Source organism: Drosophila sechellia, chromosome 3R (genome assembly GCF_004382195.2).
Source record: "Drosophila sechellia strain sech25 chromosome 3R, ASM438219v1, whole genome shotgun sequence".
Taxonomy (NCBI): Eukaryota; Metazoa; Arthropoda; class Insecta; order Diptera; family Drosophilidae; genus Drosophila; species Drosophila sechellia.
This window is the reverse complement of record NC_045952.1, coordinates 9,466,390-9,489,980: the sequence shown is the minus strand read 5'-3', so window position 1 is coordinate 9,489,980 and position 23,591 is coordinate 9,466,390. Positions and strand designations below refer to the sequence as shown.

General features: G+C 46.1%; 4 protein-coding genes across 4 annotated transcripts in view; 3 read left to right on the top strand and 1 right to left on the bottom strand.

The window, feature by feature from the left end:
* Positions 1-9,233, top strand: part of LOC6619110 — a 41,469-nt gene extending 32,236 nt beyond the window's left edge. The window contains exons 3-8 of the mRNA XM_032723505.1: positions 1,357-4,627; positions 6,354-7,031; positions 7,115-7,260; positions 7,325-7,462; positions 7,521-8,287; positions 8,346-9,233. Of these exons, the coding sequence (XP_032579396.1) occupies positions 1,414-4,627; positions 6,354-7,031; positions 7,115-7,260; positions 7,325-7,462; positions 7,521-8,287; positions 8,346-8,757 (5,355 nt within the window). The 5' untranslated portion in view covers positions 1,357-1,413 and the 3' untranslated portion in view covers positions 8,758-9,233. The remainder of the gene's footprint in view (positions 1-1,356; positions 4,628-6,353; positions 7,032-7,114; positions 7,261-7,324; positions 7,463-7,520; positions 8,288-8,345) is intronic.
* Positions 9,234-9,920: 687 nt separating this feature from the next.
* LOC6619109 (probable cytochrome P450 12a5, mitochondrial) lies at positions 9,921-11,914 on the top strand. Its single transcript, XM_002043313.2, has 4 exons — positions 9,921-10,032; positions 10,154-10,644; positions 10,703-11,150; positions 11,203-11,914. The coding sequence occupies exons 1-4, from the start codon at positions 9,961-9,963 to the stop codon at positions 11,800-11,802; spliced, it is 1,611 nt and encodes a 536-aa protein (XP_002043349.1). The 5' UTR covers positions 9,921-9,960; the 3' UTR covers positions 11,803-11,914.
* Positions 11,915-12,465: 551 nt separating this feature from the next.
* Positions 12,466-14,556, top strand: LOC6619108 (probable cytochrome P450 12a4, mitochondrial). The gene is made up of 4 exons (XM_002043312.2): positions 12,466-12,537; positions 12,693-13,183; positions 13,244-13,691; positions 13,753-14,556. The coding sequence occupies exons 1-4, from the start codon at positions 12,466-12,468 to the stop codon at positions 14,350-14,352; spliced, it is 1,611 nt and encodes a 536-aa protein (XP_002043348.1). The 3' UTR covers positions 14,353-14,556.
* Positions 14,557-14,988: 432 nt separating this feature from the next.
* On the bottom strand, positions 14,989-23,250 carry LOC6619106 (phosphopantothenate--cysteine ligase). Its single transcript, XM_002043310.2, has 5 exons — positions 22,513-23,250; positions 20,818-21,261; positions 17,525-17,710; positions 17,318-17,455; positions 14,989-17,124 (listed from the first exon to the last, which is right to left on the bottom strand). The coding sequence occupies exons 1-5, from the start codon at positions 22,636-22,638 to the stop codon at positions 17,077-17,079; spliced, it is 942 nt and encodes a 313-aa protein (XP_002043346.2). The 5' UTR covers positions 22,639-23,250; the 3' UTR covers positions 14,989-17,076.
* Between the last annotated feature and the right edge of the window lie 341 nt (positions 23,251-23,591).

Sequence of the window (23,591 nt, the reverse complement as noted above, 5' to 3'; positions counted from 1 at the left end):
TAACAATGGGTCAACTTTCCTCGGCGCTGGCGTTGATGAATGTTGCCTTAAAATAAGCCAGAAACTGCGATGTTGCTGTTGCTGTCATCTTCATTGTTGTCGCCGCGACAGCAGCAACATCGCCAAAAACACCAGCAACACCTTCAAATTTGAGCGCCTAAACTTGGTGTTTTGGTTCAAGTGACACACTTGCGTAGATGCTCACAGCCATATGAAGAAGTTAATGGCTTAAAGAGCTCAAAATAGTTACATTGTTAGCGGCGGGATGGTGATGTTGCCGCTGGGAGTTGTGTAAAGTGGTTCACTAGAAACGCCCCAAAATTGTCGGAGGCATTCTAAGCAGATCTACCAGATAAATCGCATAATTTGGTAGCAAGCAATTTGATCTACCAATGATATGACTACGAGCAATCAAATAACAAAAAGATGAGCTACTTCAAAGCGTTAGAAATGGGTACACAGAATAAGTGTGGAGAATATATATAGGTTTCCCATTCGAGTTCTCACAAATTAGTCATTAAATTAGACCTATAATGTTCTACAGGAAACAGTGTGTCTTTGTTTGGGAAATTATCAAAATGAATGGTTAACTCCTTAAATGGAAACCAGTTTGCCTTTGAATCACTTCTAGAAGCTCTGACCAAATAAAGACGCCAATTTCGAAGCTACAAATGAGTTGTCTGTCTGTTTAATTTGTGTGGCACTTCCTAGGTTGGTTTTTTGTTAGGCATTGCTGCGGCGCGTAGAGTGTTGCACATGTAGTTGCAGTTTCGGCCGTGTTTAGAAAGTCATTTGCAAACAGTCGACAAAATAAACGACAAACAGTAGCCATGAAGTTAACGAAATGCAGCTGCAACTGGCGATTACCCAACCGCAATCGATGGTTTTTCCAGGGAGAGGGAGATGTGACAATCACAGTATCCATCTATCCATCCATCCCATGCTCTTTTCCACCATTTCCCAACTACCAATTCTGGCAGTCCATGAAGTCCATAGCAGCGGCGGCCACATCATCATCGGCAAAATTTCAATAATTCCATTATCAAGATGAAGATTGATTGATAAGCTGCCTGGGCAAATGGCAGTGTGTGGCCATGATTTCGGGGCTGGATGATGACCACATGGCCACATGGCACAGTCGCAATTGCTGGGCTCAACTTCTCCACTCAATCAATATTGAGTCATGCGGCAGAAGTTGAGATTGCGTTGCAGGCGGCAGTGAAAGTTAATTGTGAGCTTGCGCAATATTTTGCAAAGAAAGTTTAGGCTTACGAACTAACAACCTCATCATCATCATCAAACCATAGCTCACGACACTTAACTGATTCAATGTTTTTCCCCCTTTTTCCCTTGCAGAATATGGCCTAAGGTTGTTTCGTCGGCGGGAGCAATAGCAAAGGAAAAGTCTCAGCGATGTCGTCCTCGATCTGTTCGCACTTCACCCAGAATGCCTGGAAGAAGGATTTGTGCTCGAACTGCTTCAAGTCCAAGGACGAGCACAAGGCAGCCGCTGCAGCAGCCGCCTCCAAAATGGGTGGCGGCCATAAGCCGGACAAGGAGGTCAAAACGGATTACCCCAACAAGCACAAGACCCCGGCGAAAAGCATCATCAAGAAGGCTTTCGGCGTCAGACTGACCGGGTCCAGCACAAGTTCCAGCAGCTCGGGAAATGGCTCTGGAAAATCCGTTAACTCAAAGGGCGGCAAGGTGTGCTTTCCCAAGCAACTGCACGAAATCATCGGCTATGGGGGCGAGTGGTCGGAGGACGATGATGACGATGACGATCACGATTTTATGAACCTTGGCAATGAGCACGATGATATGGCCATTAGCGAGACGGACGACGAGGAGACCAAAGAGCTGAAGAGGATTACCAGGGCCAACACCGACTTCAACATGAACAATGGCAATCTGCTGGGCGATGCCGAGGAGAATATCAAGAAATCCTTTGCCGCTTTAAAACTGGGAGCCCCTCAGGTGGACAAGGAGGGCAAGAAGCAGACCCTAACGATCAATGTGATGCCCTTTGGCCAGCCCATGGGCAAATCCGCACCAGCTCCAGCGAAAACGGCGCCCGCGGAAAGCAAAAGCACAGCCGCAACATCACTTGCATCATCGTTGGCTGGAGCAACACCGGCAAAAGCCAAGCCAGCGACCATAACCACAGCCACAGCCATCAAGAGCAGTAGTACAACTACTGCAATTGCCAGTGTTACCAAAAAGGTGACCACCACCCTAACGCCCACGCTAACCATGACCAAAAGCACAACGGCCAGTGCAACAGGGGCAGCTGCCGCAACGACGACTCAATCGCGAGATGGCAAAGATAGTCCGCCCATTGAACGGGCGATGGAGAAGTCGCTGCTGGACGAGATCTCCGAGACATTGGAGCAGAAGCAGAAGCTAAGTGAGACAAATGCATCGGACGCATCTTCAGGCGGAAGCGGCAGCAACATCTCCACATCCGCCAGCAACAGCAATAGCCACAACAGCAGCAAGATCAAATTTGAGCTGAGTGCGCTGAGTGACTCCCCGAAGCCATTTCTCGACCTTAAGAAGCCCATCGCACGAAATGCGCCCATCACCAGGGACCAGGCCAAACCCAAGGTGAACGTGTGCCACAAATACTCGGACACGGACAGCAATTGTTCGGATACGGAAAATGGCGTATCCGCCTACTATGATGTCGTGGAGACCCAGTTGAGCTACGAGAATCTTCCCGATGGCAAATACTCCGAGCAGGTGGGCGTGGCAACTGCCGCACAGACAGATAGTTCCGGCAGTTCACACTACTCCAGCTCACAGTACATTACGGATATGCTGCTCAGTTCAAAAACCCGAGCGGCTAGCTACAATCTTCACGAGGGTAACTTTATGACCAGCAAGATTACGTCCGATGGTCTGATCGTCACGAAGTGTAGTTCGGATGACGCCCTGGACTCCACGGGCAGCAGTTTCGATGGCAGTTCGGATGAGGAGAATGCCTACAACATGATTCGCAGTGAATCGGATTCGGGAATCGGCATCAGCTTGGGTAGCGAGTACAAGAATTTGGGATTGGCCAAGGCCACAGCGACCAGTGGGGAAAAGCGTCAACTTCTGGCGGAGAAAAAGCTGAGTGCCAGCACCAATAACTCAGACTACGAGGATATACAGATAGGAGATCAAGCTGTGCCCAAGCCAGCTGTTAAGAGCCGGGAGCTACATGGCGAACCCGATGGCAGTGCCGATCCGGACAACAGTCTGGAGCAGAAGCAAAAGCAGGCGGTTGAAAAGGAGGCGGAGCAGCAGCTTCCCGCCCTGCCAAAGTCACCGCCACCATCCATGAAGATCGATGCCAGGCCGTCGTTCCTACTTGGTCTCCAGAAACCAGAACTCCCGGTGAAACCACTCGTCAATAGCCATCCCAGCAGCAATGCTACCAGCAATGGCAGCCAGCTGAAAAGCTTCCTGGGCAAACGACAACCCAGCTGCGCCGAGCAGCAATTCATCAGCCAGCTGCAGTCGGCCATTTCCAAGTCCAGCGAGTGCCTCCAGTTGGCCAAAGAGAATCTAGCCGCTGACGAAGCCAAGCTGAAAAAGGGCAAAGCCCCGAATCCGCCGCCAGAGCCAAAGCTTAGCGCTCCACCCACGCCGGAGCGAGATTACAGTCTGGTAGTTGAGTTCGAGCAAGCGACAAAGGCGGCAGCAAAGCCAGCGGAAAAGGCCACGTCATCAGGCCCAGGTGAGACATCATCATTATCGTCATCTACGGAGAGCCAAGCGACAGCAACTGGTGCTTCCGCCGGATCCTCAGGAGCAGGAACTGTCACAGCTGCATCTGCATCTGCAACCAACAACAGCAGCCTTTACACCAGGAAACCAGCTCTTCCGGTGGCGGCAGCAGCTCCTGTCATTCGGGAGAAGGACAAACGCGAACGGGCCGTGATCAATCCCAAGTTCCGGAGTCTCAACACCTTCGTGATGCAGCGCGCCAATGCGACCAAGCAGATGCAGCTGCAATCGGCCAGTTCGGTTCTGAGCCTGAAGCAACCTATGACACCGGAGCCAACGCCCCGGAATCATCGTCATCTCTCCATGTCGGAGGAATGTCTGGCAGCCGCTGCGTTGGATAAGAAATCTCCTTCTGCGTCACCACCACAGAAACAAAAGACCAAGTTCTCCATCAAGAAGTTTCTGCGCATGGGCACCAATGGAGGCAAGTCCGGTGAATCTTTGGCCAAGCGGGAGACCAGCGTGTATACGGAAATTTGCACCGGAACAGAGGAGGGCAATGCCTCTGGAAAGCCACGTCTCGTGATTATCCATCCCATTGACATCAATCCCACGGCCGTGGAGGTAGTGAAGGATATCACAAAGACCAGTGATTCCGTTTCGGCCCAGACAGTGGCCGTGGTTACGGCAAAGCCACCAGCTCCGCCCCTTCGATCGAGCGCCAGTGAGGGCCAACGCGCCCACGAGGCCAACAAGCCGGCACGCCCCCCGCCGCCCAAAAGCGCCGAGCTCCGGCGGAAGACCGAACTGACCGCCACGCTCAGCGCCAGCAGCGTGGACTCCAATGTCCTGCCACTGGCATCCGGCACCGGATCCGTGAAGCTGAAGGCCGACAACGTCTACGCCAATTTGGGTAAGTTAAAAACAAACTAATATTGTTAAATTAGTTGAAAAATCTGTTTTAACCTTATTCAATTGAAAAGGTATTCTAGATTAATCTAAATTGTATGTGATTAAGCCAGGCTAGAATTAATAATTTTAAAAGTAAATGTATTATAGTATATAGTTTTATATATACTTTCAGTTAAATAGGAAAAAACTGAAGTCTTTGGCCAATTTGCCATAATAGGCTAAATGTAGACCAAATAAGCCTTTTATTCGCACACATTTTTTTGGTTTTAGACCACTGAAATTCCTGCATAATGAGTAAGCGGAATTCCGCCACTCATGAAGTCAATTTCAATCTCGTTCCCATTGACCCGATTCCATGAGCTGTGGGCGACATACATATGTGTCCCCATTTCCCGCATCCATTTCTCCCGACCATTGTGATCGCATTCCAAAAGAAAGCGTAAGCAAATCACGTTCACTGACAGCGCCCAGAAATTGGGCGACCTTCAAAACAGAGCGAGCTCATGTATCGTATGTACATGTATGTGGGTCTGAAGGGTTTCGGCCACTTCACCCACTTCCTTCTGTCAACTTGTTGACTTCAATTGCAGCCACAAACACGAGAAACACGAATAAAATTGCCGTAAATGGTAAAAGCTGTGCCAGCAACTCCACGGAAAGTAGAACCCAAAACCCAAACGCAGAACAAGTTACGCATTTTAATCAATATAACGGGCGAACAAACAAATACACTCAGCGTAGTACGGATACAGGTACAGGTACGCCACTTATGACCATATCCGCCGCATCCAAACGAGTGTGATGAGCCGGCTCGAACTGGGTTAAGTGGCCAAGCCAGAGAGCAAAATAGTTTGCCAGATGAGCGCTCGAGTAAGGCAACAAAAAATCGAAACGAAAATAAGCCAGGCCGAACCAATGAGGTAACCAACCACATGTTGATGGTGGATAGTTGGTCGGTGGAAAGAACCAAATGGCGAAACTGCCAGACTGGCGGACCAGAGACCCATTTCTTTTGGCCTGACACTTTGCGGTCAAAGCGAATGCGGCGAGAACTTGTTACACCTGCCGCTGCAACTGGCACCTGGAACACCTGGTCGTGCTATGAAAGCTATATTCCAGACCCCAACCTGGAGCCATTTGTTAGATATCGAGGACTGTGAAGAGCCAGAAAGACCCAGATCCGAGAGCAACCTCATTCAAGCTGACCACCACCAGCAGCAGCAGCAGCACCATGCGAATTGTAATTTGGCACGAATGTGGGTCAAAATCGCAATTAGTACTCACAGGTTGTCTAACTACTTGGCCCCCAGGTGAAGAAATTCGAGGGTGGAGCCGGATTTTCCGCAATTCTCGGGTGCCAGCAAACCAGAGAACTGCAGCAAGCCGGAGTATAGTACAGTGGCACCTCGATATACTTACAATATACAATTATTAATTAATTCAAGCGTTGCACTCAAATAAAATAGTATAACTTTATAACAATCAGATCCATCACAATATATCTTAAAGGACTATAATTTTATATTTTTCTAACTAAAATCTAATATAATTCTATTTTGATAATAAGAGAATTAGTTTGTCTTAATTTCACTAAATTCCATTCAATGTTTTTTGCACATTCGTAAGTATCAATTTTGATGAGTTATTTATTAATTACTTAGACTAGTAGCAGTACATCTCAAGGAACCATTCACTTAACTGAATTTCAAATTTTCTATGTTTCACAGGGGAAATCCGGTCATCGATTGCGCCCAGAAAGCCGGAGCGCACAGCCAGCATGCGGGAAAGGGAGGCCCAGCTGGAACTGGTGCGCAAGCGCGGAGTCCTCACCGACACTATCTCCATTTGCTCGTCAAACGGTGACAATGTAGCCACGGATCAGGGCAAGACGCTGGGCAAGACCAATGCCAACAGCAGCAGCAGTGGTCAGGAGGCAGGAAAGTCCTCATCGACTGCCAACAGCAGGACCAGCACCTTTGAGCGCATACCCCAAAAGAAGAGCGAACCGAAGATGTCGATCTCCAGCAAACTGGAGATCTTCGAGCAGCGATCCATGGATGCAGCGGATGCTGCCCAGCGCAGCAGTCTCAAGGATTCAGTCCGCAAGATCAACAGCACCATCGATAGCTATCTGAAGGACAAGCGCGACTACGAGAACATGTACGAATTCGTGAAGATGGGTTCCCCGACGCCGCCAGCTGCCAATGGAAATACCACACCCACGCCCTCCACACCGACTCCTCCTCCGCCGCCCACGCGCAGCAACATCGATCTGTCCGTGGCTGGCCAGAGATTGACCCAGGCCACGAGACGTAACAACATCTACTCGGACACGGCCTCCATTGCCAGTTATTCGCGCAGCGAGTATGGACCGGTGCGAAACTACGGATTGAACAACAGCTTGGGTAGGTTATAAGATCCTTGCTAGAAAATAACTCAAAGAAACTAAAGTCTGTAGTTGTAACTAATACCTAATCCCTAATTTTAGCCAACATTCCACGCATCATCTCAGCCTCTTATGCGGGCAGTGAGGTGGGCGAGTTCGATATCTATGCTCCGTACAGCTATTACGGTAGCGAGGCGGGCGGCGATGTGGCCACGGACATCAACGACAGCGTTTGGGGCATGCCACAGGTGAATTCAATCTTAACATTAACTACAGCAAGTCATAAACTTATAAAAACCTTTACTTTCGTAGGCCAACAAGAACCGCAGCAAGGCCACGAATCGTTTGCGCATGCGCAAGGGACGCAGTGTCGTGCACAAAACCATTGAGGATAACTACACCGCCGTGGTGGTGGCCAATCACGAGGCTCTCGCCCAGGTGCTGGATCAGGTGGGCATATACATACTAATAATTTAAGACAAACGAAAATAATTATATTCCTAACCAGCTTCAGCAAACTCCAGTGGTGCCGGCCGCCTTGCGTCCACTGGCCAATGCCATCAACTTGCGCTACGAGGACTTTACCATTTTGGAGGGAACCCAGGCATTTGTGGTGGGCAAGAAGGCCTTCCATGCCGCCCTGTGGAGCTCCTCGCCCGTGACCTTGGCCCTGTCGGCCGACTGCAACCAGCTGGGCGGCGTGGCTGGGGAACTCAGCCAGCTGTCGGGCGGAGTGAGCGATGTGCTCAACCCGGTGACCGAATTCTGTGACCTGGTGCCCAGCTATCAACTGCCGCTGATGCCCTCCACGGAGGTGACCCTGCTGCAGGCCACCATCTCGGTGTTGCCCCGTTTGCAGCTGGAGACCCTACAATCGATCGGATCAATACTCAAGGGCAAGTCGCAGGTGCTGGACAAGAGCAACTTCAATTTCCGCGGCTCGATTCCAAATCTCAGTGGCCTGAAGGATGGAAATGGTTCAATTGCTGGCAATCTTAGGAATGTAGTCTCGGTGCAGAATCTAAGTACGCTGAACGAAGAATCCTCGGCCACTTCGATGGGCGCAGAAGATGTATCAACGAATGCAAATGCCATGCCTGCATTCGATGATGTGATGACGCGGGAGGTGGCCTTCATCATGCTGCAGCTGGTCAACGGAATGAAGAACCTGCAGGCCAAGGCGATCGAGGAGACGCCGCTCAGTCTGTCCAATGTGGTGCTGTCCAAAGACATGGACAACAAGGACGCCCAGGCGCGACTCTGTGTGCTGCACGGGTGAGTTGAGATCAACTATTGTCTATAAATCTTACTGATAATCGCTTTGCCAATTTAGAAACAACAATGACGACGACGAGCCCATGGGTACGCTCTGCAAATGTGCCCACTCGGCCTTGACCGACATGCTGCCCGCCACAAAGATCACGCCCATCCTGGCGGACATTCTGCAGCAGGAGCGAGCCGAGTCCCTGTCCAAGGCGAAGGCAGTGCTGGAGTTCGTACTGTGGGGCCCTTCGGATGTGGCGCTCACCGGATCCGCTAAGGAACGGGAGCTAGCCCTCCAGCGCTGGCTGGATTTGGAGAGGGCCACCGTTCTGCACGGATTGGTGCGAACCCGGGTCGAGCTGACCGTTTACGACGAGTGTCATTTGATGTTCCTCGTCCGCTCCACGGCCAAGATGATGAACGATGCGGCAAAGATCGTGTGCAACTACCAGCAGATGAATGGATCTGCCAGCCAGGATTAGTTCCACGCAGTTTGCTAGTTAAGCCTGCTCAATGCTAAAGGAATTATCATTTAAATACTATACGAAACTGTCATAGACACTTAGTCCTTAGAGTCAACGAATAATATCTTCTGAATCGCTCCATAAAAACATACTATACGTACATATATCTATATCTTTGCCCAGCGTGCCAAATTGTTTCGCGCGGAAATTGTCATGTAAAAATATGCTTAACGAATGCAAACTCAAACGATTTGTGCAACTCTAATTTATTAGTAATCTATTGTTAAGTCATTAATCTAAACGAATATTTATATATCACTATTCGAGGACGAAAAGTTGTATACTTCATAAGATGGCAACCGTGTACTATCTATGTGTATGTCAACAATTTGATAAGCAAAACTAAACTTTTTGGTGTTTGAGCAAATGCATACATATGGTAAATATAAATAAAATACAGTCTAAATAAATAAATGGAAAACTAAAACACAGAACTTTTATTCTTCACAATAAAGATAATCATATTCCGCGTCAAAAAAATACGTACCTCACCTAATCAGCGATCGAAAGTTAAATTTTTCTGATGCAATTTTTGATACTTGTAAACATAAATTTTGCAATTGAAAACTCTTTGTCAGCTGAATTGGCGTTAGGAAGCCAGCTGATTAGATAAAATATTCGCCCAAAAACTCACTCTCTTTCGCCGAACAATTGGTTTGAACCTATACCAATAAATTTGATCAATCCCATCAGCGATATTTCTCATTATTTGATTTGGGTATATAAACTAATGGTCATTAACGTGCGTGACTAGAAACACTATGATTTTAATGATAATACTACATACGCTGTTATTTATTACATACAAAATATATATATACTTGTCGATCTTTTTTTTAATATTACACCACTTTTTAATGCTTAAAGATATATTTCCTATCTATTAGAGATAAATCTTAAAAAAGGTATATTCTAGTCGGAACTAAGACCCAGAAATACAAATGCATATTTTAATGACCGAATGTTTGCCATATGTTTTCGTTAGCAATTCTCAACGCGAACCTGTTTGCTGCTCTCTCTCTCTCCGAAAGTATCTTTGAGGTTGTTGTTTTCCTCAAATGTATAGAAAAGCTCGCCCGGCCCCACAGATATATAAAGCTTATAAAACAGACAACTAGAATGAGTAGTTTCACTTTGACCGTGAATTAGACAACGTGCAAAATGTTGAAAGGCCGTATCGCACTCAATATACTTCAGTCGCAAAAAGCCACCGTCTTCTCAGCAAGTCAACAGGTAAAAAAATAGTTTTTGGTATAAAAACAGTGGCAATTTGCGAATAATTTGAAATGAGAATATACAATAATGTGTATGTTTACATGAAAAATACCTAACTCTTGATTGGATCATTTTTCAGCGTTGGCAGACAAATGTGGCAACAGCTGAGATCAGAAACGATCCGGAATGGCTCCAGGCCAAACCCTTCCAAGAGATTCCGAAGGCAAATATCTTGTCCTTATTCGCGAAAAGCGCACTGCCCGGTGGGAAGTACAAGAACTTGGAGATAATGGAAATGATTGACGCCATGCGCCAGGATTACGGAAACATATTCTTTTTGCCCGGAATGATGGGAAGTGATGGCTTTGTGATGACACACAACCCAAAGGACTTTGAGGTGGTTTTCCGCAACGAAGGTGTGTGGCCATTGAGACCGGGCAGTGATATAATGCGCTATCATCGAACGGTTTACAGAAAGGACTTCTTCGAGGGTGTTCAAGGAATCATTCCCTCGCAGGGAAAGTCCTGGGGAGACTTTCGCACCATTGTGAATCCCGTGTTGATGCAGCCCAAGAATGTGAGATTGTACTTCAAAAAGATGTCGCAGGTTAACCAGGAGTTTGTGGATCTGTATGTACTTAAAATTAAAACACTTCTCAATTTTCTGCATTTAAATATTTCACATTAGCATTAAAGAAATAAGGGATGCCACCACTCAGGAGGTGCCTGGCAATTTCTTGGAAACCATTAACCGCTGGACTCTAGAATCCGTATCCGTGGTGGCACTCGATAAACAGCTGGGTCTGCTCAGGGAATCGGGGAAGAACAGCGAGGCAACCAAGCTCTTCAAGCATCTGTATGACTTCTTCTTGCACTCGGCCGATCTGGAGATGAAGCCCTCTCTCTGGAGATATTTCAAGACACCACAGCTGAAGAAAATGCTCAAAACAATGGATGGTATTCAGGAAATAACTCTATTGTATGTGGATGAGGCGATCGAACGCTTGGAAAAGGAGGCCAAGGAGGGTGTGGTACGTCCGGAACATGAACAGAGTGTACTCGAGAAACTACTGAAAGTTGACAAGAAAGTGGCCACCGTTATGGCCATGGATATGCTCATGGCGGGAGTGGATACGGTAAGTAATCATACAAATTTATGGAGTTTATAATATATTTGCTGTCATCCAGACTTCGAGCACTTTTACGGGGCTTTTGCTGTGCCTCGCCAAGAATCCGGAGAAGCAGGCCAGGCTCAGGGAGGAGGTGATGAAGGTGCTGCCCAACAAGGATTCCGAGTTCACTGAAGCATCGATGAAGAACGTACCCTATCTGCGTGCCTGTATAAAGGAATCCCAGCGCCTCTACCCTCTTGTATTTGGAAATGCTCGCGGGCTGACTAGGGATTCCGTAATTAGCGGTTATCGCGTACCTGCTGGTACCCTTGTGTCCATGATTCCCATTAACTCCCTCTACAGCGAGGAGTACTTCCCAAAGCCCACGGAGTTTCTACCGGAGAGATGGCTGCGAAATGCCAGCGACTCTGCCGGAAAGTGTCCAGCCAACGATCTGAAGACCAAAAATCCATTCGTCTTCCTGCCCTTCGGATTTGGACCACGGATGTGCGTGGGCAAGCGGGTCGTGGAAATGGAACTGGAATTGGGTACCGCTCGTCTGATTCGCAACTTCGACGTGGAGTTCAACCATTCCACAAAGAATGCTTTCCGCTCCGCTCTGATCAACCTGCCCAATATACCACTCAAGTTTAAGTTTACAGATGTGTCCAGCTAATGTGTTTTATATTAGATATCTGTTGTGCTAAGATAATAGGTATTGTTAAACGAATGCTTTTTCTACATATATACATTGCAATGAAAAGAAATTAAGTCCCTCTGTTTAAAAATATAACTAAAAAAAATGAAAATATTTGAAATAAAACTATTGCAAAGATTTCGAAATTAAACGCCTCGAACTTTTACTAATAAATATCTAGAGAGAATTTAGCTATGGCCATACATTTCCCCAGCATGGAAATTATTAATAGTCATGGTGACAAAAAATTGCTGGCATTGACACTGACCGATATGATCGGGGTTATATGTGTTTGTTATATATGTAGTTATATAGTTCCATTTAAACATGTTTTTTTTAGCATATAATAATTCTGCATACTTGCTCTAAAATCTTTTTAAATTTGATTAAAAACTAGCGAACTCTTTGCTCAATTATTAATTGAATAAATGGTTTTGTTTTTTATAAACTACCAAATAAGCTCTCCGGAACCTGTTTATACGCCCGTTCTCCGTGGGGTCGCTATCTCTCTGTTTGTGTGCTGTTATCAACCAATTAAGCGGCAAAGCTCGCGCGGCCTTAGGATTTAAAGCCAGTAGAACGAACGCTCGGTTCACAGTTTTGTTTGGGCGGTGAGCCGGAAAAGTTCTAATCATCGCGAAAATGCTAAAAGTGCGCAGTGCTCTATCATTAATTCAGTCGCAAAAAGCGACTCTCTCGCTCGCCACTCAAAAGGTGAATGCTTGTATTTAATATAAACAACTAATCTGGGAACTATCAGTCCGTTTATCTTGAGCTGATTTTGCTTCATATTTTTATTTTGCTGTTTAATTGCTCAGCATACAAAGTGCTCCAAAATGTATATTTATATCAATAAATTATATTTCCAGCGCTGGCAAACTAATGTGGCGACTGCCGAAGCTAGAGAGGATTCGGAATGGCTGCAGGCGAAGCCATTTGAGCAGATCCCTCGACTCAATATGTGGGCACTGTCGATGAAAATGTCCATGCCGGGTGGAAAATACAAGAACATGGAACTGAAGGAGATGTTTGAGGCGATGAGACAGGACTACGGCGACATATTCTTTATGCCAGGTATTATGGGTAAACCACCATTCCTGAGCACCCACAATCCCGAGGACTTCGAGGTGGTATTTCGCAATGAGGGAGTGTGGCCCAATCGTCCAGGCAACTATACCTTGCACTACCACCGCGAGGAGTACAGGAAGGACTTCTACCAGGGCGTCGTGGGCGTCATTCCCTCGCAGGGCAAGCCATGGGGCGACTTCAGAACCGTCGTAAATCCCGTGCTTATGCAGCCAAAAAATGTGAGATTGTACTACAAGAAGATGTCGCAGGTCAACCAGGAGTTTGTTCAGCGGTAAGATACATTCACAAAAGCAGTAAAATATATTCTTAAGATATCCAATTTCCTCTACAGCATTCTCGAACTGAGAGATCCCGATACTCTTGAGGCTCCCGATGACTTCATCGACACCATCAACCGCTGGACCTTGGAATCCGTATCCGTGGTGGCCCTGGATAAGCAACTGGGCTTGCTCAAGAACTCAAATAAGGAAAGCGAGGCACTCAAGCTATTCCATTACCTCGATGAGTTCTTTATAGTATCCGCCGATCTGGAAATGAAGCCCTCGCCCTGGCGCTATATTAAAACTCCCAAGTTGAAGCGATTGATGAGAGCTTTGGATGGTATTCAGGAAGTGACTCTGGCCTACGTTGATGAGGCTATAGAACGGCTGGACAAGGAGGCCAAGGAGGGCGTGGTGCGTCCGGAGAATGAACAGAGTGTGCTCGAGAAACTGCTGAAGGTAGACAGAAAGGTGGCCACTGTTATGGCCATGGACATGCTAATGGCAGGAGTTGATACGGTGAGTTATTGGTAGTACGATCTTCAAAAGCCGTCCTGTAAATCAACATCTTGTATTCCAGACTTCGAGCACCTTTACGGCGCTATTGCTGTGCCTCGCCAAGAATCCCGAGAAGCAGGCCAGGCTCAGGGAGGAGGTGATGAAGGTGCTGCCCAACAAGGATTCCGAGTTTACGGAAGCATCGATGAAGAATGTTCCCTATCTGCGCGCCTGCATAAAGGAATCCCAGCGATTGCATCCCCTGATTGTGGGAAACGCTCGCGTCCTTTCCAGAGACGCTGTCCTCAGTGGATACCAAGTGCCAGCTGGTACTTACGTGAACATCGTTCCTCTGAACGCCCTGACCAGAGATGAGTACTTCCCACAAGCATCTGAGTTCCTGCCGGAACGGTGGCTGCGCAGTCCCAAGGACTCGGAATCAAAGTGTCCGGCGAATGAACTGAAGTCAACGAACCCATTCGTATTTTTGCCATTCGGATTTGGACCTCGGATGTGCGTGGGCAAACGCATCGTGGAAATGGAACTGGAATTGGGTACCGCTCGTCTCATTCGCAACTTCAACGTGGAGTTCAATTATCCCACGGAGAATGCGTTCCGATCTGCGTTGATCAACTTGCCAAATATTCCGCTCAAGTTTAAGTTCATCGATTTACCAAACTAACCTATAGATAAATTTGGCAGAAGTAAAAGCGATTTACGGATGCTCAAGTTATAATTGTTGTGATACCATTGAGCCAGTCCATAATAGTTCTAAGGCAACGAGACAACCTATGATAAGCTGAAAGCACAAAAACATATTAAAGTGTCTGAAATTAGAAAGCTAATGCAGGTGTATGTAAATAAATACTATGGTTTAAAAATGACATGTTTCCCAATCCATTAGTAAATGAAACACACACACGTTTGTCTATACATTTAAAGCTATTTCATTTCCAGTTTAATACACATTCAAATATATATATATTGTTGTATCTTTGTAGATGTATATGTTACGGATACTAGACCTTAGTACGGCATATGGTACATTTTTTGGTAAACATTTTACAACAGTTTTACAGTTAAACAGCTCATGGATTCCGGTAAGAAAGAGGGCAGGTGCAGTGACCAAAACTGCATTGCGTACAATAGGATTTGGGTGTTTTCGTTTTCAACAATAAAATAGTTATGTATCTAGCTTAGAGGGCAAAATGCTTGTAGAGAGTAAATATTCAATGGAAATTCCTTTGTTTCGTTTTATATTTTAAGGTATACATAGAGATATACACATATACATATAGCTTGTTCGTATTTTTTCTAATTTTGTTCTTATCGGTTGGTCCAAATTGGATATTGAAACTTTAACGAATTGGTTCACTTGGTTTTATTCCCCGATTGGATAATATAGTACATGTATGATGTATAGAGAATAGATTTTATATATGTAGATGACTTGAAGAGTAGTTTTGATTTTCTGTTTTATTGAAATTCCTTCATGTACTTAGGTTTAATAAATCTTGAATTTCACTAAGAATTTATCCGGACTGACCGTTCATCAAATGCAGTCCTAAGTTACGGATATGGAGAGGTTCTTCTCGAATTTACATGTATGGTTCGAAAACTTATTTGTTATTTAAGTAGCTTATTTATGGTTGGCATGCTTAAGTATTCTCTTAGTAATCATAGAGAAAGAAAACCACCATTTGCCAGTAAAAGCAAATACCATCCATCCGCAGCTCCCATCTTGTTCGCACACTTGGCTAGTTATACACATATTTTATTGTACGCAACTCATGTTGGCAAACTGAATTTTTATGTTTATACTTTAATGCACAATCGATATACGCGGGGAGAAGTACACATGGGGGGTGTCTTGATATGTGGGTGCACACACTAAGGTAGGTGAGGCCATAAAAACCCCGAGCAGCAGGAAAGTGAAAACGAAGGAAATGCGGAGCCTGGCTTAAGTCCTAAGCCACATGTGTGATTGTTTCCCCTGTTCGGTATCTGTTCCCAGGCCGGTGTTTGCGGTGCGTGCGAGCGCAATAAAATTTAATTTGATGCAGGCCCCAACAACGCAGAGACCCGGCCAACCAGCCCAGCAAAACCCACAAAAAGCCGACGTCACAAAGAAATGTGAATTTTTTGCCCGGCCCACAGAACGAACGAAAACAAAACAGCCGGGCACACAAAGCACTGCACAGTTGTCGGCTGGAAAAATTAAACCACAAATGCGGGCGGGACGGAAGTGGTTACAACTCCATGAAAGGAGGATACAAATCCACCGCCAACCCTTCACCACAGGCCCGTTTAGACGGGCGGCATGGAGCTTATGGCCGACGGGCGTGGCAACGACATAACATGCAATAAAAATGTGGAAAGGCGGCCGTCCGCAAAGGACCCTGAGGATACGGATGTGGCAAGCCAGGCCCCAGCGCCAGTCTATCTCAGCCTGGCCAAGAAATAACTCAGTGCCTGTGTGAGTGTGGGATGTTAATTAGGTTGCGCTACGCCGCTTTCAAACTCAATTTGAGCTGCTTTAAGCTGACCTTTGCACGGTGGCACTTGACCTGCTTGGGATAGACAGGCGCCAAGGCTTGGACCGCCATAAATTTGAACCGACAAGGACATTAGACGGGCAAAGCTGCCACTCTTTTCCACCCCATATATGCAAAACAGCAAATCAATTGTCGCGTCGCCTGCCACTGACACCAGCACCAGTTGTCCAGGGACACAACGTCCGGCAAATTGCGATTGCATGCAGCTTGTCGCTACTCCGATTTAAGGATATCAAAACACACGAGCTGTGGGGGATTTAAATTCCAGTGCGCCGGATTGATGCTTCATTAAATGTATAAGCATCATAAGCTCTGTCACAAACATAAATCAAAATCGCTTATTGATGTCTGCGCAACACGCTGCGTATACTCGATGACATAAACGTGCCGGCAAACAAAGGAAGATAAGAAAAGGAGCCAAGGGAATTGCGGATACATACAAGTGACATCATTTCTCAGGACAACAATAAGACCAATACATTAACTAATACAAAAAGAAAAAATAACAACAGGAGAATGGACTAATGGAGCGGTGCCACCTCAATTATGAGGCGCTACCATAAATAGATAGATAAATTGTGGCGGGAACTCAAAGGCAAAGGGCAAGGATGAAGCGAATGTAAATGTCTGTCATCCACATTCCAGTATACACTATGGACTATATAACCTGCTCAATATTTGCGGGCAAAGCCTGGCGTGCCCGGGTTTAGAACGCGGCGATAATGCGAGCTGGTCACGCAATACGGATCCCGATCCAGATCGCCGCCATCCTCGTCCTCGTCACCGGTGGCCAGTTGTTGGTGGTGGTGATGCTGATGCTGCGTCTGTGGCCTCCGGCGCATCGACAACGGTCATTGGCGCTGTTGGGCGTTGCTGATGAACTCGCCGTGCTTTTGCACCTGAAAAAAGCATTAAAAGAAAGAAGTTAGTTTAAGCCTCAAATATATTTTTTAAAAAAATAGTTACTTCAAAAACCTTCTTAAATATTTAGAAACACTAATTGAATATCCCCGACTTTTACTTGCTCTGCTTTAATGCACATTTAAGCACGAAACGGACACATTTGAGTTATTATGGCACTTATTCACTTACCACATCGGCCACGATGGGCTCCTCGATCTCGAGTCCTTGCAGCGTCTGTTCGCGAGTCAAATGCAGCTCGTAGGAATCTGTGGGCGTGACGAACACCACGCGATGCTTGCGTGTCTGCAGCACATTGGCAATGACCAGCTGGATGATGACGCGGAAGAAATTAGGATTCGTATTAGGTGTTTCCTGGCCGGCTGCGAGCGAACTCACCTTGTGCTTGTATTTGTTGAGGCTGTCACGTGCCTTCACAATCAATAGGCTCTCGTCCGTTTCCAGCTTAAAGGACACCACAAAGGCGTGCGGGACCCACAAGCTGACGAGGGGGGCCAGCATTTTTGGCACCAGCTGCAGCGAAATCGTCGGCGCTCCATCTCCTGATTGCATTTTGTGGGTGGGCTGAAAATCCGTTGACAGCGGTTAGTGTTTTAATGGAATGATGGGCCACGTTGCGTATACGCGATGTGATGCGACGCGATGGGATTGGTTCGGTGGTTGGCTGGTTCGTTGCCCACAAAAGCCAACGCGGCAACATCCTCTTAAATGGAGAGGACGAGCACACACACAATGCAGCACACACACAGACACTCGCACGCACACTCGGGCAGCAAAGTGTCCTTGCAAAATACACAGACAAACAGCGAAATGAAAGGCCAGGGCTGTCTTTCAGCTTTCGCTTTTTTTTGCGTATTTATTCGCTTCTTTTTTGTTGCCGCCACGTGGCATATGAATTACAACTAATTGAAAGCATAACTCAGCCGTAATGAGCTAACGACAAACGCCTGGCTGCACATCCTGGGCAAGGTTCTTTTTAAAGCCTTGCTAAAAATATTTCTCATACGCCATGTGGGCTGCCAGCAACTTGTTGAGCGCCCCCTGTCTGTTCTCATTAACTGGGCAACGCCGTAAGCTGCTCTAAGCTGCCGACCAGCCTCATTTATCCGGCACACAAAAGCGGGCACAGCCGGACAATGCAGTCGGACAAACGGACAGGCGTACGGACAGCCGGACGGACACGCCTAAGTAGCCGGGACATTGGGCGAGGAGAAATGAAAAATGTAGCTCAAGGCACTCAGTTGACAACGAAAAGCGAAAGGAAATGTGAAATGCGATGGGAACTTTAAGCTTTTGGGGAACGTTTTTTGGGTCGTGGAGCTCCGTGGGGAATGCTAGCAGCTGTTGACATTGAATTTGTTTTACTTGCTTTTCCAGCTTTCCCGCTTTTCCGCTTTTCCCCCCTAAAGAATTCAACTACACTATGAACGTCTTGTAAAATCTTTTGATTTGATTTGCGGATTTCGGCACGTCGCCTTTTGTCCTGCCTCCGCTTAGTTTACTCTTTTAATTTTCTGTTTGTTTTTACTTATTACGAGTACAATTTACATTCGGTTCAACCGCCCCGGGCCCTGAATTAATTCAAATTGTAAAGCAAGTTGCCTTCTTTCCCGCCCCCTTCCGGTGCATAAATTTGTAAAGGCTTTTAGGCCATGTTTTCGGGGAGGCGAGTGCGTCGCGTTGATGCGATTGTGAGATTCAATTTTTAGTATCATCTCGCAGTAGTATATACACTATATATACAGTATATAAGCCAATTGCTATGTAAGCAACGACAAACTTTGCCAATTGGCTTGGCAAACGTGTCTGGGCTGCGGTTTGACTTGTTAAAATTCAGTATGGGAGCTGACCTTGGCTTTAAGGCTAACGAGATGGCGAACCGATCTCTGGGAATGAGTTTTCAATTTTCCAAGCAACTCTGTCGACCAGCTAGCTAATGGGGGAAAATAGATTTTAGTTGCCTACTTTTGAGCTGGCTGGCAGTCCTTGAAACCACTCGAAAAACCGCTTGAGCGCGCTTCAGTTTCGATGCATTGAGCTTGACTGCTTCTATTTATACATCGCCCGAGAGGTTATTATGCAAATTCGAATCGATTGTGGGAAAATCGTATTGCCAACGGCGAAAGGCTCCGAGCAGCACTCAAAGATGATGCCAAATATGCGCATAACTTTGAGTAGACACGTGCATAAACATCAACAGGCCATTTGCGCCATTTTCGGCATATTCCACATTTCACCCAAGGCAATGTGCCGTGAGAGCAACTAACAATTTAATCAAGCGAACGGACCATTTGTGGCCAATGCACACGTGCAGATAGACACATGTTCCAGGCAGCGACAAAGTGGGCGGGCGAATGTCTTAAGCGAAAAAAGCGAAACGGAAATGCACGAGCTGAGCGGAAACAAGGCGTAGGAAATGCCACAACGATGCTCGGAATCGGAATCAGAATCAGGCTCACATGGCTGGCGGTGGCAAGACCATAGCATCCAGCAAGTGGAATACAGATTGTGTGAAAACATAAGGTTGATGGATTAAATTTGTTGCTCTAAACAGATTGTAGTTATATTCTACCCAAAAATACTCCTTCAATAATCTTAAATTAATTGACGAAAATTACTAAAGCATACTTTGCATTTCTCAGTCCCATTTAAACTGGCACAGCTTTAAAACTGGCGGAAAAGTTTAGAAAATGATTTAGAACCAGCCAGGTTCCCCCCGGGCATTGGAGTGCTATAACTTTGACCTCGACTGTGCACTCGAATAAAATGCATGTGGGATGTGGTATGCAAATGCAAAACGGGCAGGAAAATAAGGAGGGCTGACATGCGGAGCCATTCACGCCCCACCAATGGACATTTGATGCACTTGAAAGCCTTTTGCTGCTGCGCCAACAAGTCAGCTGACAGACGGCGGAGGATGGGCTCCTGACAGGTAAAGACCACCCAGCTGAATGAACAGAGGGCTGGATGAAAGCGAAAGGTGAAAGGAGACTAGAAAGGCGCTAGATGGGTGGAAGGTGTGGCGGGAATCTAGTGAAGCGTGGAACAGAAACACGCTAACAAGCAAAATTATGCAAATCAAATTATACGATGACAATGTTAAGGCTGCTGGCGGACAAGGCCACAAGGCCAGCGTGAGTGACACTGACAGCCTGTGATAAGGCTCCTGCTGGCCAGCGGATGGAACTGGAGGAACTGGAGAGGAGCTGGAGGAGCAGCAGCAGCAGCCATGGTTGACTTAGCCCAGTCGTACGTCAATAATGTGGAGAGGAAATGTGTCACAGACCGGGGACTTGCACAGCGACCGGGAATCGGAAGGAGCACCAGGCACAAGGGCAGCGAAAACAACTAGAAACACACTGCGAGGAAATAGTAGTTTAAAGTGCAGTATACATACATTCCATGCATCAGCAAAATCAGCATTTTGATTGACGCTTTCGCAATGTCAACTAGTAGGTGCTGCTTTGAAAATCGATACGAATGCACAATCACTATGCCATGGCATAGTACTAAATCCATAATTTTCCGCAGTGCAGCTTTGGGAATCGATAAAAACCAATTTCCACTCACTCATTCCGCACTCGTCGCAGTGAGGAGCGCAATCAATTACGAGATTTCCCACATGGACCACCCACCCGCCTCATCCGGCATCGTCCGGAGTCTCATCTTACCATCATGTCCTCGGGTATGTAGAAATCGGATACGGCTGCGGCTAGATAGAGCACGGCCCGCTCCTCGAAGGCGGCCAGGCACTCGCAGGCGGCGCGGAGCAGCCACATGTAGTCCACCACGCTGGTGAAGTTCACGTACAGGATCATCTGCGTTTCGCGGGCTATCTTGTATTTGGCCAGCACCGGAGCAAACACGTCCACCGAGTCCGGCTTGATGGCTATCGTCGAGCTCTGGCTGTTGTCCGCAATGTCCAACATATCGAAGAACTGCTGGCCGGTGAAGTGGCGCGTGAAGGGCTCCAGCGACTTGTGGCGATGCATGAAAATCACGGCGTAGTCGTGGTCGAGGAAGTATTCCGCCGAGGCGGAGCCGCGCGTTCCAGCACTAAAATTGTCCACAAACCGCACAGTGTTGTGCTCCAGGGGAACTGTGGTGCCACCGGACTGGAATTGTAGCACAAATTAGAGTTCTATTAGATAAAGTTAATTATGGTATTTCTTTTCTTTGCTTCTATTTAATATTTATTCTGTTTCCTCACCTCCCATGCTGCAATTAAAGCTACTTTTAAATTCTATTCTCTATTCAATTTTCATGTTCAATAACTGGGGTTAAATACCAGTGGTGGTTATACCCTTTACTTGTAGAATTCAAAGGACATACTTGAATCGCTGAAATCCTTGTAACAGGAACACTATCTGGGTGAATTTGTCTGTCCGTTCATTTGTCCGTATTTCTGTCCGTATGAACTAAACTTGATACTTGTAACTACATAAGCTAATAAATTCAATTCAGATATACAGGTTCTAGTGACGCCTACGATTTTCGGGCTTTCTCTAACCATTTTTACTAATATTAAATAGATATTTTTTTATGTTCTTCATAGTTATGGGTATCTGATAGGCGAAGAAACTCAATTAGTAGTCTCTCTTGTTTTGTACCTTTTTATGTATTTTCTTCCCTTTAGCATTCGTTCTTAAGCACAACAACAGTTCTGTTAAAATCATGACAATAATTCCTAATAAACAAAATAAAGATAACCAAATTCCCTTTAATATAAAATCCAATGACTTAGAACAAAGCAGACATATTTAGCAGCATTTAGTAAGTCAAATCAGGCAAATAAATAAGCAAGTTGACCATAAATCTTATAGAGAGAAACTAATGTGCCTCGTTCTTAACTATTTGCGTAAATCATGTTCGGATTAGGCTACCCCAGTGAATAAACACCAGTTGACCCACATAATATCATATTTAACTTTGAGCTTTAGGAGGCGAATAAAGTATCTGCAAGACTTGCAGATATTTGCAATATATAGTATTTACGCATAGCAGCTTTTTAAGGGAAAAAGCGTGTATACATTTTGGTTATTGAAACTTAACTAAGATTAAATTTCTAAAATGTTAAATTAAAAACTTTTGCTTTTTAAAATATGTCACAAAAACTCTTTGTAATTGTTTTTTTTTTTCCATTCAAAAAATCTTAATTGTTTATGCATGGCTGGTGCCCCCTGCATGTGTTTAACATTTCCGAACTTTGTTCTAGCCAATTTAAATTTATTCACTTCCACACTTTACACATTTGTTTTTAATGCACCATGAAAGCTTTCACCAGCTTGGACAGTTAATTAAGGAAGTACAGTGCTTCTTTAGAGCTAATCCTAATCCTAATTCGGATTTTGGCCATCCCAGCTCACCGTGACGAGGACGATGCGATTCTGGAGCTTGTTGTGCCGTTCGCAGAACTCCTTGAGCAGGGAGCGATTGTCCTCGAAGTCCGCGGGGGGCAGGTGCGTGTTGTAGAAGTCCTCCCAGTGCGTCATGTTGGCTTATCCTTTGCGCTTGTTGTTGTTTTTAACTTTGTCGACCTGCTGCTAATTGGCCGACAAACGGAAGCTCGAAAATGAACGGAAAGTTGCCTTTTTCCGCCGGAAACTATGCACTGCCAATTAATAAACACAGAATGTGCGAAATGGCAACCAAAATTAATTAACACACGCACTGCACTATTCGGCGTACTATCTTAATTGATTGATTCGCTTTTGCTTTTGCTTTGCTTTGGTTTGCACTTTCCGAAATGCGAGGGGCGGTATATGTGCGCCAGGGGGCGGGGCAGGGGCTGCGGATGGCGCTGCTTATCAATGGAACCGTTAGAGAGGAGCGCGCGCGAGGGAGAGCGGAATGGAGCGCTCTTAAAAAACCGCAGAGAGAGAGAGAGAGAGCGAACGAAAATACTGAAAAACGCAGCTGTGGAAATGCGATGCGATGTGCACGGCAGCAAGGTCCGCGGGATTCTGAACCGAAAATGCGATGGGCGGCGATTGGATGGCGGAGCGGGACGAGCGGGAATGCGGACAGGCGCACTCAAATCCGTATCTTTATTCGCACGAAACCTCGGGGTTCAAAGTGCAGGCCAAAAAAAAAAACGCGTTGGCCAGGTAACAGCTGATTGTAGTGTTGCACAGGGACGAATTGGGGGCATCGCGAACTGGTTCCGCCGCATGCAGCAAACTTGTTGCTTGTCAAGATTCCGTTTTCCATGTATCGTTCTAATGAAGCTATACAAAGGTTTAATTTAGCTATTAAGTGAGGAAGGCAGCCACTTCTGCTTAGTTATCTGTCAGCTAGAAGGTGTTTTGGTTGAATATTCTTATTTGTGAACTAGTTCTTTATCTTGTGGTACCCATAGCTGTCGGAGCTAAGTTGGCTGCGCTTTAGATATTCTTTCAGTGTTGGTAATAAAAAAGCGCGCCTAATTCAAATTCAAATCTTAGCG